General features: G+C 42.5%; 1 protein-coding gene across 1 annotated transcript in view; it reads left to right on the top strand.

Moving 5' to 3' along the window:
* The first annotated feature begins 4,853 nt into the window (after window positions 1-4,853).
* Window positions 4,854-14,085, top strand: part of LOC121552624 (meiosis-specific protein MEI4-like) — a 34,474-nt gene continuing 25,242 nt past the window's right edge. The window contains exons 1-3 of the mRNA XM_045211210.1: window positions 4,854-5,225; window positions 5,824-6,096; window positions 6,719-7,334. Of these exons, the coding sequence (XP_045067145.1) occupies window positions 5,129-5,225; window positions 5,824-6,096; window positions 6,719-7,334 (986 nt within the window). The 5' untranslated portion in view covers window positions 4,854-5,128. The remainder of the gene's footprint in view (window positions 5,226-5,823; window positions 6,097-6,718; window positions 7,335-14,085) is intronic.

Raw genomic sequence — 14,085 nt, forward strand, 5'->3', positions numbered from 1 at the left:
TTCACGCGTGGTTTTATAGAGAACGCTCGCGCTGGCAGAACCCTACAGATATCATCGATCTCTCTCTCTCTCTCTCTCTCTCTCTCTCTCTCTCTCTCTCTCTCTCTCTCTCTCTCTCTCTCTCCAGGCTGAGCAAGTGGTTTCATCCACCAGGTCTTAATGCCCTTGGGTTTATACATCGTAGCAAGAAAAACTATTTGACATGCAGATATTGTTATGGTAGGATATCTGCAATAGGCCTAACTAACATCTTCAAAAATAAATCGTACATTTACAATGCACTCGGCCACATAGCATTGAGATACAGTGCATCGCCAGAAAACTGTAAATCAGAACCTTGGATAGCTCCACTCTGGCGGTCTGCAGAAGGCTCCTCTTCGAAGGTTCCTTACAATGTAATTAGTTTAACAGGGAAAGTCACGATTTGTGATGATTCTACTTATTATGTTGTTGGTGATATCATTATAGTGTATTTAGACTATACAATACTGGTTGTGCTCTGTTCTCTCAATAAATAAAACATACAGACGTTGTAGGCTGTATAAATGAATGACAATGTGGCAACCTCTCTGCACTATAGCCTACAAAAAATGACAGTCCTCCAGTCAGACCAACAGGGCTCATAAGTTAATGCTGTAGGGCAGGCCTATTTATATGCTGAATCAATGTAAAACCACAATGGTGTAGCCCAGGGATCATCAACTAGATTCAGCTGCTAGCCAATTTTTTCTTGAGGAGATGGTAAAGTTATTTTTGTTCAGAACATTTGAGGGGCCAACTAAAATCAATCACATGCAGGCCGCCAGTTGGGGAACCCTGGCATAGCCTGTCTGCCTGTCTTTTTGTATGGCATATAGCCAGTCTTTTTGTATCTCCACAAGTTGAAAATTGAGAGTTGAGACAGATGGGTTTTGTGAACTTCGTGATTAACTTTGTAAATTATTAATATGTTGGTGCAAATATAAAGGGAAGCCAACCTCTATTAGCGTTTGAATTAGTTATATCCTCACAATCCCTCAAGTCACTCTATCATAGAGGAAATCAATTGTGCACTGCATATTGACAAAAATATTGTTCCCTTTCGAGTAAAGATGTTGAAGCCAATAAGTCTCTATAGCCTATCAAGTGGATATTTTATGTCTAGCTCCATGTTCTGCCTTCACTCTTCTTAAACTTCACTTTTAAGTGGGGCATTATGAATCTTTATTAGGCTGTAATTTTCAATACAATTTGATGATGGTGTTCATTCTCTTTCCCCACCCAGGTGTTGCACAGAGTCAAGCTTTAGAGAATGGATCATAATCATCCTCATCTGATTGTGAGAAAAATGAGGTCAAGCAGTTGCTTATTGGATTTCCATTGACAGAGACACTTTCTGCAATCTTGTGGAATTTGCATCTGCATCTGGGAGGAGAGCTTAAATGCTAATCATGACCCACTGGGCAACAACTGGTTGAGTCAACATTTACATGTAATTTCAACAAAATAATTCAATGTGATGAAGTTGAATCAATGTGGAAAACTGATTGGATTTGCAAAAAGTCATCAATTTAAGGGAATTTCATATTTTTTCACACAACCTTTAACCTAAATCCAATGATGGTGAATTTTTTTGTGGATTTCACGTTAGTTGACAACTCAACCAAATATAAATCAGAACTAGACGTTGAACTGACGTCTGTGTGCCCAGTGGGGATTGATGTATAGTGACTTGGATATTGCCCCCAGGTCTGGGTCCTTGTAGATTACGACTAACATCTTCACATATTGAACTAATAGTCCTAATAATGTCAATGTGTAAACCAATTAAATGTAATTAATAGAGGATGTTTATCATAACTAGCCTATTTATCGAACGTAGATTGGATGCTAGAATCATTCTTTATGATGAGAATCCTGAATAGCATGGGTTAATTCATGTTGTCAAATCAATGAGTTTCTTTAAATCAGGTCAATTTAGAGTCTAATCAATTTTATGACTGGGACACAATTTCTCCCCACTCTCTGTTGTAACTGAGAAGGCCTTCTTTGATCACTTGTTTACTATGTTAAAGTATTTGACTGTACGTCTACCTGACGCTGGCCAAGGTCTTGTTCCATCATGACTGGTATGACAGTGACAGTTTCCTTGCTGCTTTCCTTTGTCACAACTCTGTCACTGTGAGTCAAGAGATGGCCTTGAGCATAGCCGCGGGACGTAGGGGTGCTGCAGCACCCCCTGAAAAATAGGATTTTTTTTATTTATTAAAAAACAAAATTTCACAAAAGTAGTACTCTGGGCCTTTACTAGTCCTGTATTAGCAGACTGATATAGCCTTCTGTAGCACAGCCCCAAAACATTTACAGCGCCCCAATACATCTCAGTTTATTGCATAAATCGTACATGCATTGGATTGCAATGCTGGTGCAGGAAAATAATCCAGTCCAGTTGAATGAATTACAGTGTAGGCTAATCCAAGTGTAGGCTATGACGCAATGTATATAAATGGAGAAGAAGGCTAAAACGTGGTCAGGGCAGATCAAAACAGTGGCACTAAGTCTCAGGGTGAACATAGGAGTGGTCCATGGTGCTGTCATTCAAGGTCCTTTATTTACCCTGTTCATAATGAGCACGGGACGGTTTCATTTTGGCTTCTGCTCAGATGGATGAAGCCAGCGGGGAAGACATGCAGCACACAGACACCACGGCTACAGACCTACCACAGATCTGACTTGCAGTGGTGTAGTGCTATTGTTCTATTTTTAATACCTTCAAACACCAAGTTAGGCATACCTACGTTCAAAATAGGCCATCATCACTGTCAATCGGGAATTATAATTATTCACGTTTTACCAGTGAACACTGCATCTGCATGCCAATCATTTGATTGATCTCAATCAGTTTCATGGGAATAGCCTATGCATTTAGATCTTCTTGAATTACTGTTTCGTGAGCGAATTAGAGCAGATGATGTTAACAAACTATTAGCCTTTCTTCTATTGTGTTTCAATCAAAGCATATATCCTGCATAGTGGCTCTGAGTTTTGGCGCATTATACAGTATATATATTTCTGACTATTCAGCTTCAGCTAACCATTCTAAAATCTCATTAAAAACTAGGTGTTTTTGGTGTAGCAGTAATGTTATAGGCCTGCTATGCTATTCGGTTCTGTTATGTAAAATACTACTTAATCGTTATGTGATCTTGCAAGACATTGATTCAGCTTTGATCTAACTTTACTAAACGAGCACCATTGTGGGAAGTGATAATCTTCTATTTGTAATAATAATAATAAATGATGAGTAGGACTATTAGGTGTAGGCAACATATCTTGATGAGTGTTATTTTAAACGATTAGAGCGCCCTTCGTGGTTCTAAAAGGACAGCACTAAATAAACTTTGATTTGATTAGCTTGAACACATGGTTACAATATACACTAAATGACCAAAGGTATGTGGACACCTGCTCGTCGAACATCTCATTCCAAAATCATGGGCATTAATATGGAATTGGTCCCCACCCTTTGCTGCTATAACAACCTCCACTCTTCTGGGAAGGCTTTCCACTAGATGTTGGAACATTTCTACAGGTACTTTAGTGAGGTCGGGCACTGATGTTGGGCGATTAGGCCTAGCTCGCAGTCGGTGTTCTAATTAATCCCAAAGGTGTTCAATGGGGTTGAGGTCAGGGCTCTGTGCAGGCCAGTCAAGGTCTTCCACACCGATCTCGACAAACAATTTCTATATGGATCTCGCTTTGTGCATGGGGGCATTGTCATACTGAAACAGGAAAGGGCCTTCCCAAAACGTTTGCCACAAAGTTGGAAGCACAGAATCCTCTAGAATGTCATTGTATGCTGTAGCGTTAAGATTTCCCTTCACTGGAACTAAGGGGCCTAGGCCGAACAATGAAAAACAGCCCCAGACCATTATTCCTCCTCCACCAAACTTTACAGTTGGCACTATGCATTCGGGCAGGTAGTGTTCTCCTGGCATCCACCAAACCCAGATTTGTCCGTCGGACTGCCAGATGGTGAAGCGTGATTCATCATTCCAGAGAGCGTGTTTCCACTGCTCCAGAGTCCAATGGCGGCAAGCTTTACACCACTCCAACATACGCTTGGCATTGCGCATGGCGATCTTAGGCTTGTGTGCGGCTGCTCGGCCATGGAAACCCATTTCATGAAGCTCCAGACGAACAGTTATTGTGCTGACGTTGCTTCCAGAGGCAGTTTGGAACTCGAAAGTGAGTGTTGGAACCGAGGACAGACGATTTTTACCCGCTGCGTGCTTCAGCACTCGGCGGTCCCATTCTGTGAGCTTGTGTGGCCTACCACTTCGCTACTGAGCCGTTGTTGCTCCTAGACGTTTCCACTTCACAATAAAAGCAGTTACAGTTGACCGGGGCAACTATAGCAGGGCAGAAATGTGACGAACTGACTTGTTGGAAAGGTGGCATCCTATGACAGTGCCATGTTAAAAGTCACTGAGCTCTTCAGTAAGGCCATTCTACTGCCAATGTTTGGAGATGGCTGTGTGCTCGATTTTATACACCTGTCAACAACGGGTGAGGCTGAAATAACCGAATCCACTAATTTTAAGGCGTGTCCACACACTTTTGTATATATAGTGTACCTATTACAGAATAAATAATAAAAGGAAACACAGGGCTGAACTATCAATTCATATCATTTATTTGCATATATTTAATCATCAAATCAATTGACCAAGTAGTGAACATAAATCATTACTACGTAGAATTGCAGGAAATTCGTTTTAAAACAGACATAAAATCAAGCTTTTGGTACATAAAATCAAGCTTTTGGTGTGGTGTATTCATGCATCTCAATAAATTGGCAAGGGCATCCGCAAGAGCAGGTCAAGTCTACCACATTTTATTCTAGTCTAAACACGTCAGCTAAGGAGTTTAAAGTAGTGGATATGTTCAGTAGTAAAAACCATTGCAGTTAAGATCATTACCATATGTGCGCGCTCTGAAATGATTGACTGCTATCATCATGCGCGAGAGGCTAACCAACTACCAATGGCCTATCTAGCTAGCCAGCTAACGTGCTCCTACAGACGGACGGTCCAGGAGTCAATATCTGATATTTTCCACATAACATGGTTAAGGTTAGCTAGCTAAAATGACCGTTGTGAAATTCCGCCCCTCATCAGGTGACGATGAACTCGGCTTGATGGATCACAAACTGGAGCAAAGTCCTCCTGCTAACGTTACCGATGGTGAGCTAGCTAACGCGTTTGGCTAGCTAGTTTGTAGCATGACGCTTGTTGTTTGTTTTAACCAAGGTTTGTTTACAATCTCCAGGGTTATGCAGCAAATCATCGTGACATTGCTGGGCTAGCTAACGTTAGCTAGCCGATTTCTTGCAAACGTTGGGCTAACAGTTGCTAGCTCGAAGATGGCTAATCTCGTCACAGCCTGGGGCCAATGCTCCCGAGTGGCGCAGTGGTCTAAGGCACTGCATCGCAGTGCTAGCTGTGCCACTAGAGATCCTGGTTAGAGTTCAGGCTCTGTCGCAGCCGGCCGCAACCGGGAGACCCATGGGCGGCGCACAATTGGTCAAGCGTCGTCCAAGGTAGGGGAGGGTTTGGCCGGCAGGGATGTGGGTTCGTTTCCCACGGGGAGCCAGTATATCGCTCTGGATAAGAGCGTCTGCTAAATGACTAAAATGTAAATGTAAATGTAATGCTAATTGACTAGCTAGTATAGGGGGAAGTGTCTAGTAGTGAATAAGATTAGGAGATAGCTAGCTAGCTAGCTAACAGAACAACATCACATAGCTACTTTGACAAGATTATTGTTTTCGGTTGCTTTCAGGAATAGACATCGTTGAATGGGGTGTTAGGAAAGCTCAACATGCAGTGGCTGTTGTACTAATGAAGAGTAAACCTCCCGGGAGAAGTGGTCGACAGCAACCGGAACATTTGGCCAGTAAACTGAGGAGCCAGGATGAGGCCTGGAAAACCAAAGCCCAGGGCCTTCAGGAGGAAGTGCTTAGACTGCGACAAGAGTTCCTACTCACCCAGATGCTCTCAAAGAACACCAGTGGAGCAGGTGCTGGTGGGTCTCATTCATCCATCCTCTCCCCCTGCTAGCTAACCACCTCTCCCCCAAGTGTGACTTATAGTACACCTCATAATATTAAAAGAATGTGTCACCAAGATTGGTCAATCACATATACAATACAGTAGGCCCACTGTACTTTAGAGCTGCTGGATAGGCCCAGAGCCACAGTGGCTCTACAGCCGTGTACTGCCACGGTAAATAGCCTCCCTCCAGTTTATTATTTTGTTCAATTGATGAACAGCCTGATTCATGCTCATTAAATGTAGCTCATTTTCAGTTAGTAAAGGACTGCTCTGCATGGATGGTAATTGGATTACAATGTCTACATGAGGAGTGGAGAAGCTGCTGTTTTCAGAGCCTAGCTATTAGCCGGGTGTATTATTGAACTGAAGGAGCATTGTGGCTAATGTATCTAGCTCACTAATGAGGTTATGGACACACAAGGTTGTTTTGGAAAGAAGGCCCCTCGTCCTTTGACGTGCTATGAAATTACACAAGGTGACAGTGGATTGCTATAAAGGTGAGAGAGACATGATTGAATGAGGTTTAATAACAAAGCTAATTGGGTGACAACCAATAATGTTGTAGATACAATGCTTCATTCAGTGTCACAGAATATAATGAGGCTGACAATGATCCTAATAAGATCATGTCTGTCTGACTTGGTGCAACCTGCAGGAGATGGTTTCATGGGCCTGCTCTCAGGACCTCGTGGAGCCAGGCTCGTTGAAAGACCAGCTCAACTCAGATATAGACTCCGGCTGTGGGACAGAAAACAACAAAGAGACACTGCGACCCGCTCAAGACTCTGCAGAACCACCCAGTGCCCAGCTAGCCTTTCCACCTGTCACCACCACGGCTCCCCAGATCCCATTCTCCAGTCTGTGTAAGTCAGGCCCTCTGGGAAAGGCCATGCTGCTCCTCATGCAGTTCTTCCAAAGCCTGTGTGGGGCGAACAGGGTGGAGGGGGAGGCGATGGGAGCAGAGGCTGGAGGGCTTAGCCTGGACAGGGACGGGGACAGGTTGGTGGTGGCAGACTCAGTGTGCCAGCTACTGTCCTGTATGGTGGCAGCTAGTAGGGACGCCAGGCCCCTGCCCGCTCACTCACTGCTCCTGCAGGCAGCTCAGGCAATGGACCACTGGGCCTCCCACAGACAGCCCTCCCTGCAGTTTGTGGCACACATGGAAGATGCCCTGAAAGAGCTCACTGAGATGATAGTACGCAATGACCAGCTCAACAGAGTAAGAAAACATAGTGCATAGCATATCATAGTGAATTCATGAGAATATATGTTATAGTGTGATACAGTATGTGTGTAGGTGTTTGAAATGCATTATTCATATTCTAAAACTGTAGGCCTATATTGTTTCTATTCCAAATCATTTTAATCTCAATGTGGATGATCATTGAATGACGAAATGTAACATCAAGTTGACCTGAGATTGATAAATTCAGTCCAGAATCAGAGCCAATATGTATCATTACCCTCAGAGAGAAATGACGGTCATCAAGTGGCATTGAAGTTTATAGGTGCTTATATCGCCAGCTGTTAACCTTCATTCAAAGCCAACTGAGGCTGTAACTGATGAAATGGCCTTTGCTTTGACCCAGGACACTAAAATCTAATGATCCACACACAGTTTATAGACAGCCATAATTTGGCCCACTGGGATATTGAGGGGAGAATGGTGAGGTTGGTAGAATGCCTCTGATATTCATTCTTTATATAAGTTTATAAGATAAATGCATTTTTCTATTTTGACATAACAGTAATGTATAACTCCTCCCAGACTGGTGATAATGTAGGAGGAAGTAAAGAAGTACATGGAGAACAAGTGAGATATGAGATAATAAATGGGGAACAGGCCTGGCATTTTAAACAGCACCCCACCCCACCCGCTGTGTGTAATGACTCATGCGTTATGACTGGCAGTACCAATACTTATTAGCTTCTGAGGGGACAGACAATCACCTTAGTGTCAACAGGCTTAAATAAAGGCTGTCACACTTGAGTTGTGAAGGGCGTGTTGTCCCTTTCTAAATGAAGATTAATAGGTGGGAGGATATATAGTGCCCTCCGTAATTATTGGGACAGTGACCATTTTCTGTTTTGTTTTGGCTCTGTACTCCAGCACTTTGGATTTGAAATGATGCAATGATTATGAGGTTAAAGTGCAGACTGTCAGCTTTAATTTGAGGGTATTCATCCATATCTGGTGAACCATTTAGAAATTACAGCACTTTTTGTACATAGTCCCCCCATTTTAGGGGACCAAAATTATTGGGATAAATTCACTTATATGTGTAGTCAAAAGTGTAGTATTTGGTCCCATATTTCTAGCACGCAATGATGCATTTGCTGTTTGTTTTGGTTGTGTTCCAGATTATTTTGTGGCTAGTAGAAATGAATGGTAAATAATGTATTGTGTCATTTTGGAGTCACTGTTATTGTAAATAAGAATAAAATACTGTACCAGTCAAAGTTTGGACATACCTACTCATTCAAGGGTTTTTCTTTATTTTTTATATTTTCTACATTGTAGAATAATAGTGAAGACATCAAAACTATGAAATAACACATGGAATCATGTAGTAACCAAAAAAAGTATTAAGCAAATCAAAATATATTTTCTATTTTAGATTCTTCAAAGTAGCCACCCTTTGCCTTGATGACAACTTTGCACACTCTTGGCATTCTGTCAACCAGCTTCATGAGGAATGCTTTTCCAACAGTCTTGAAGGAGTTCCCACATATGCTGAGCACTTGTTGGCTGCTTTTCCTTCACTCTGCGGTCCAACTCATCCCATACCATCTCAATTGGGTTGAGGTTGGGTGATTGTGGAGGCCAGGTCATCTGATGCAGCACTCCATCACTCTCCTTCTTGGTCAAATAGCCCTTACACAGCCTGGTGGTGTGTTTTGGGTCATTGTCCTGTTGAAAAACAAATGATAGTCCCACTAAGCGCAAACCAGATGGGATGGCGTATCGCTGCAGAATGGTGTGGGAGCCATGCTGGTTAAGTGTGCCTTGAATTCTAAATAAATCACAGACAGTGTCACCAGCAAAGCACCATCACACCTCCTCCATGCTTCACGGTGGGAACCACACATGCAGAGATCATCCGTTCACCTACTCTGCATTTATTTGGGTTGCAATCTGAGGTGCAGTTAATTGCCGATTTCTGAGGCTGGACCTATCCTCTGCAGCAGAGGTAACTCTGGGTTTTCCTTTCCTGTGGCGGTCCTCATGAGAGCCAGTTTCATCATAGCGCTTAATGGTTTTTGCGACTGCACTTGAAGAAGCTTTCAAAGTTCTTGACATTTTCCAGATTGACTGACCTTCATGTCTTAAAGTAATGATGGACTGTCGTTTCTCTTTGCTTATTTGAGCTGTTCTTACCGTAATATGGACTTGGTATTTTACCAAATAGGGCTATCTTCTGTATACCACGCCTACCTTGTCACAATACAACTAATTGGCTCAAATGCATTAAGCAAATGCCTTAAGAAGGAAATACAGTGAGGGAAAAAAGTATTTGATCCCCTGCTGATTTTGTACGTTTGACCACTGACAAAGAAATGATCAGTCTATGATTTTAATGGTAGGTTTATTTGAACAGTAAGAGACAGAATAACAACAAAAAATCCAGAAAAACGCATGTCAAAAATGTTATGAATTGATTTGCATTTTAATGAGGGAAATAAGTATTTGACCCCATCTCAATCAGAAAGATTTCTGGCTCCCAGGTGTCTTTTATACAGGTAACGAGCTGAAATTAGGAGCACACTCTTAAAGGGAGTGCTCCCAATCTCAGCTTGTTACCTGTATAAAAGACACCTGTCCACAGAAGCAATCAATCAATCAGATTCCAAACTCTCCACCATGGCCAAGACCAAAGAGCTCTCCAAGGATGTCAGGGACAAGATTGTAGACCTACACAAGGCTGGAATGGGCTACAAGACCATCGCCAAGCTGCTTGGTGAGAAGGTGACAACAGTTGGTGTGATTATTCGCAAATGGAAGAAACACAAAAGACCTGTCAATCTCCCTCGGCCTGGAGCTCCATGCAAGATCTCACCTCGTGGAGTTGCAATGATCATGAGAACGGTGAGGAATCAGCCCAGAACTACACGGGAGGATCTTGTCAATGATCTCAAGGCAGCTGGGACCATAGTCACCAAGAAAACAATTGGTAACACACTACGCCGTGAAGGACTGAAATCCTGCAGCGCCCGCAAGGTCCCCCTGCTCAAGAAAGCACATATAGAGGCCCGTCTGAAGTTTTCCAATGAACATCTGAATGATTCAGAGGAGAACTGGGTGAAAGTGTTGTGGTCAGATGAGACCAAAATCGAGCTCTTTGGCATCAACTCAACTCGCCGTGTTTGGAGGAGGAGGAATGCTGCCTATGACCCCAAGAACACCATCCCCACCGTCAAACATGGAGGTGGAAACATTATGCTTTGGGGGTGTTTTTCTGCCAAGGGGACAGGACAACTTCACCGCATCAAAGGGACGATGGACGGGGCCATTTACCGTCAAATCTTGGGTGAGAACCTCCTTCCCTCAGCCAGGGCATTGAAAATGGGTCGTGGATGGGTATTCCAGCATGACAATGACCCAAAACACACGGCCAAGGCAACAAAGGAGTGGCTCAAGAAGAAGCACATTAAGGTCCTGGAGTGGCCTAGCCAGTCTCCAGACCTTAATCCCGTAGAAAATCTGTGGAGGGAGCTGAAGGTTCGAGTTGCCAAACGTCAGCCTCGAAACCTTAATATCTTGGAGAAGATCTGCAAAGAGGAGTGGGACAAAAAATCCCTCCTCAGATGTGTGCAAACCTGGTGGCCAACTACAAGAAACGTCTGACCTCTGTGAATACTAAAAAGGGGTTTTGCCATCAAGTACTAAGTCATGTTTTGCAGAGGGGTCAAATACCTATTTCCCTCATTAAAATGCAAATCAATTTATAACATTTTTGACATGCGTTTTTCTGGATTATTTTGTTGTTATTCTGTCTCTCACTGTTCAAATAAACCTACCATTAAAATTATAGACTGATCATGTCTTTGTCAGTGGGCAAACGTAGGAAATCAGCAGGGGATCAAATACTTTTTTTCCTCACTGTACATTCCACTAATTAACTTTTAACAAGGCACACCTGTTAATTGAAATGCATTCCAGGTGACTACCTCATGAAGCTGGTTGAGAGAATGCCAAGAGTGTGCAAAGCTGTCATCAAGGCAAAGGGTGGCTACTTTGAAGAATCTCAAATATAAAATATATTTTGATTTGTATTTGTGTGATTTTGTTTACTACATGATTCCATATGTGTTATTTCATAGTTTTGATGTCTTCACTATTATTCTACAATGTAGAAAATAGTAAAAAATAAAGAAAAACCGTTGAATGAGTAGGTGCCCAAACTTTTGACTGGTACTGTATGTTTTTAAACACTTCTACATTAATGTGGATGCTACCATGATTACAGATAGGCCTGAATGAATCGTGAATAATGATGAGTGAGAAAGTTACAGACGCACCAATTTCATACCCCCAAGACAGGTTAGCATTTTTGGGAGGGTATGATATTTGTGGGTCTGTAACATTCTCACTCATCATTATTTATGATTTATTCAGGACTATCTGTAATCATGGTAGCATCCAATGATTTGGTACCATGAAAATACCCTCAAATTATAGCTGACAGTCTGTGCTTTAACCTCATAGTCATTGTATCATTTCAAATCCAAAGTGCTGGAGTACAGAGCCAAAACAACAACAAAAATGGTCACTGTCCCAATAATGGAGAGCACTGTATGTTGCTGTCAGGCCAATTGTTGTCACTAATCTGAGCCACAAGTCACTCTGGATTTCCTGAAAAACTGCTTTAGAGATTCTTACCTGCTGCTGAAGCATTGATTATGTGGTTCCAAAAAACTTCCAGTAATTGGACCATTGCTTCATAGGCTCTGAAATGCTGAAGCATGGTTGTTTTGGTACCAAATCATATGAATGGCCAGCCGTTTGCATGTTCCATTAATCTGGGCAGGAACCCAGAACCAAATCTTGCGTGCTCTGTTCGCTGGCCAACAGTCTGTCACCAGAGACTAATGTGCCAAAGCATTTCCATTAGCCCCAAATATGCTGTATTTTTCCCTCGTATAGGCTAGGTCATTGCGATGGGTGTAAATAAAATGCAGGACTTTCATTGGACCCATCCTAGTTTGAAAAGATGGCTGGCTGAAGTTCCTATATTTACCAAGCCTCAGAAGCCTCTTACTGGACAAGGGTCTTTGCATCTTCAGCATGTCCTCAAGGTTACTGTTATTTAGAGGGACAGGAGATAGATGACCAGTCAAGAGTCAAGACATAAACTACGATTCAGCTTAATGTCATTCTCAAGGAAGATGGAACAGTCACTGCTCTATTCTAGACAGTACCAAATGTTTTCCCAAAGGTAATACAGTGTGTACAAAACCCTCAGAGCTGCCACACAATTCCTGCACCTGCTGCCAGTATTTTAGAGTGCAGTAGCCTAAATCCTTGCTTAGGTTTCTGCATCACCCTTATTCACGGTACACAACACAGTTTGAGGCAGTCTGGGACAGTTTATTCTCAAATGCAAACTACTCAATAATGACTTTCGCAGGGAATTTGGAGAGCATTCCTAATTCTTCTCAGACTCAAGTATTCATAGTGCACTGCCATTCAAACTGATTGTTCAAGACAATACAGATATGCATGAGAGCCTGTTGTTGAAGAGTCAGGGTAGTAATGATGCCGAAAGAGTTGACATCAAGGAAGTAGAAGACAACCCCATAGTGGATTATTATGAATAAACTCAATCAATCAATGTCTCTTAATCAAATCAAAGTTTGGATAGGGATTTGTTTGTTTGCCGAAGACTCTCCTCACACGAAGTTTCTGAGAAGAATTTCATTTCCATTGTATACTGATCTGTGTTCGATTGAGTGTTGGCAAAGTGTAAGGAGCTTAATGACAAATAGGATGAACATTTGCTGTAATATGTTTGTCATTATACCATGGCTTTTAAAACCTCATTCAATAATGGAGGAAAGCTAGCTTTGATTGATGGTGATAGTGTCAAATTGTCTCGGAACATATTTTTGCCTTGTGAAGTCAGTGGTGCTGCATGGTTGATTGGACCTGCAATTAAGGAGTGCATAATACATCGATTGTTAAGTCACTTAAAATGGAAAATAGGACAAACAAGTGTCCACAGGAAACCAATTTTAGTAAAGGCTGAAACTCACAGCTCACCCCAAGCGGGTACAATGCCATTATGAAGACGATCCTTGTGTCCAATAATGTCTGGTGTAAAATACGAGCTTAAGAAAGTCCGAACTTAAGCGGCTTGTTCGGAGGAGGGCACGCATACACGTATACGATAACGCAGTAACTCTCTTTTACATGACATGCCATTAACAGGGCAGTGAATGAGTGGGACCAGGGCGGTCCTTCTGGACCATGAGGCCTCTTTGTGTATGAATCACAGGGCTGTAGTTTTGGGACAAGATGCAGTGTCCTCTACAGTGACATGGACTAAGCTCCTCAGCCCTGTTCTGTCTGTAGGACTGTGGAATCAGCAGCATAATGACAGAGGCTGCATCCCGTATGGCACCCAGTTCCCAATAGAACACACTACTTTTAACCTGGGTCCATAGGGTGCCATTTGGGACGCAGCCAGAGAAATGCCTCAAATTGGAGTAGGCCTACTTAACCCACGGGTCCTGCCTACAGACTGCTGGTTTTGGTGCGTTGTCATCACCTCACTCCAGACATCCTTGATTGTGTTTGGGATGAAAAACAATTATATTCACCTCATATTCAGCTCATGTCTGACTGGTACTGTCAGTGAATAAAGTCATTAGCCAGGTCATTTCCCAGGTATCAGCCAAACAGCAGTCTGCCTTTCGGTCATTTCCATGCAAATGAAGTCTGCTCACTGCTCAAGAAGGCGGCTCAGTCACAGTTTCTTTGATTGACTGA

Source organism: Coregonus clupeaformis, chromosome 36, assembly GCF_020615455.1.
Source record: "Coregonus clupeaformis isolate EN_2021a chromosome 36, ASM2061545v1, whole genome shotgun sequence".
NCBI lineage: Eukaryota > Metazoa > Chordata > Actinopteri > Salmoniformes > Salmonidae > Coregonus > Coregonus clupeaformis.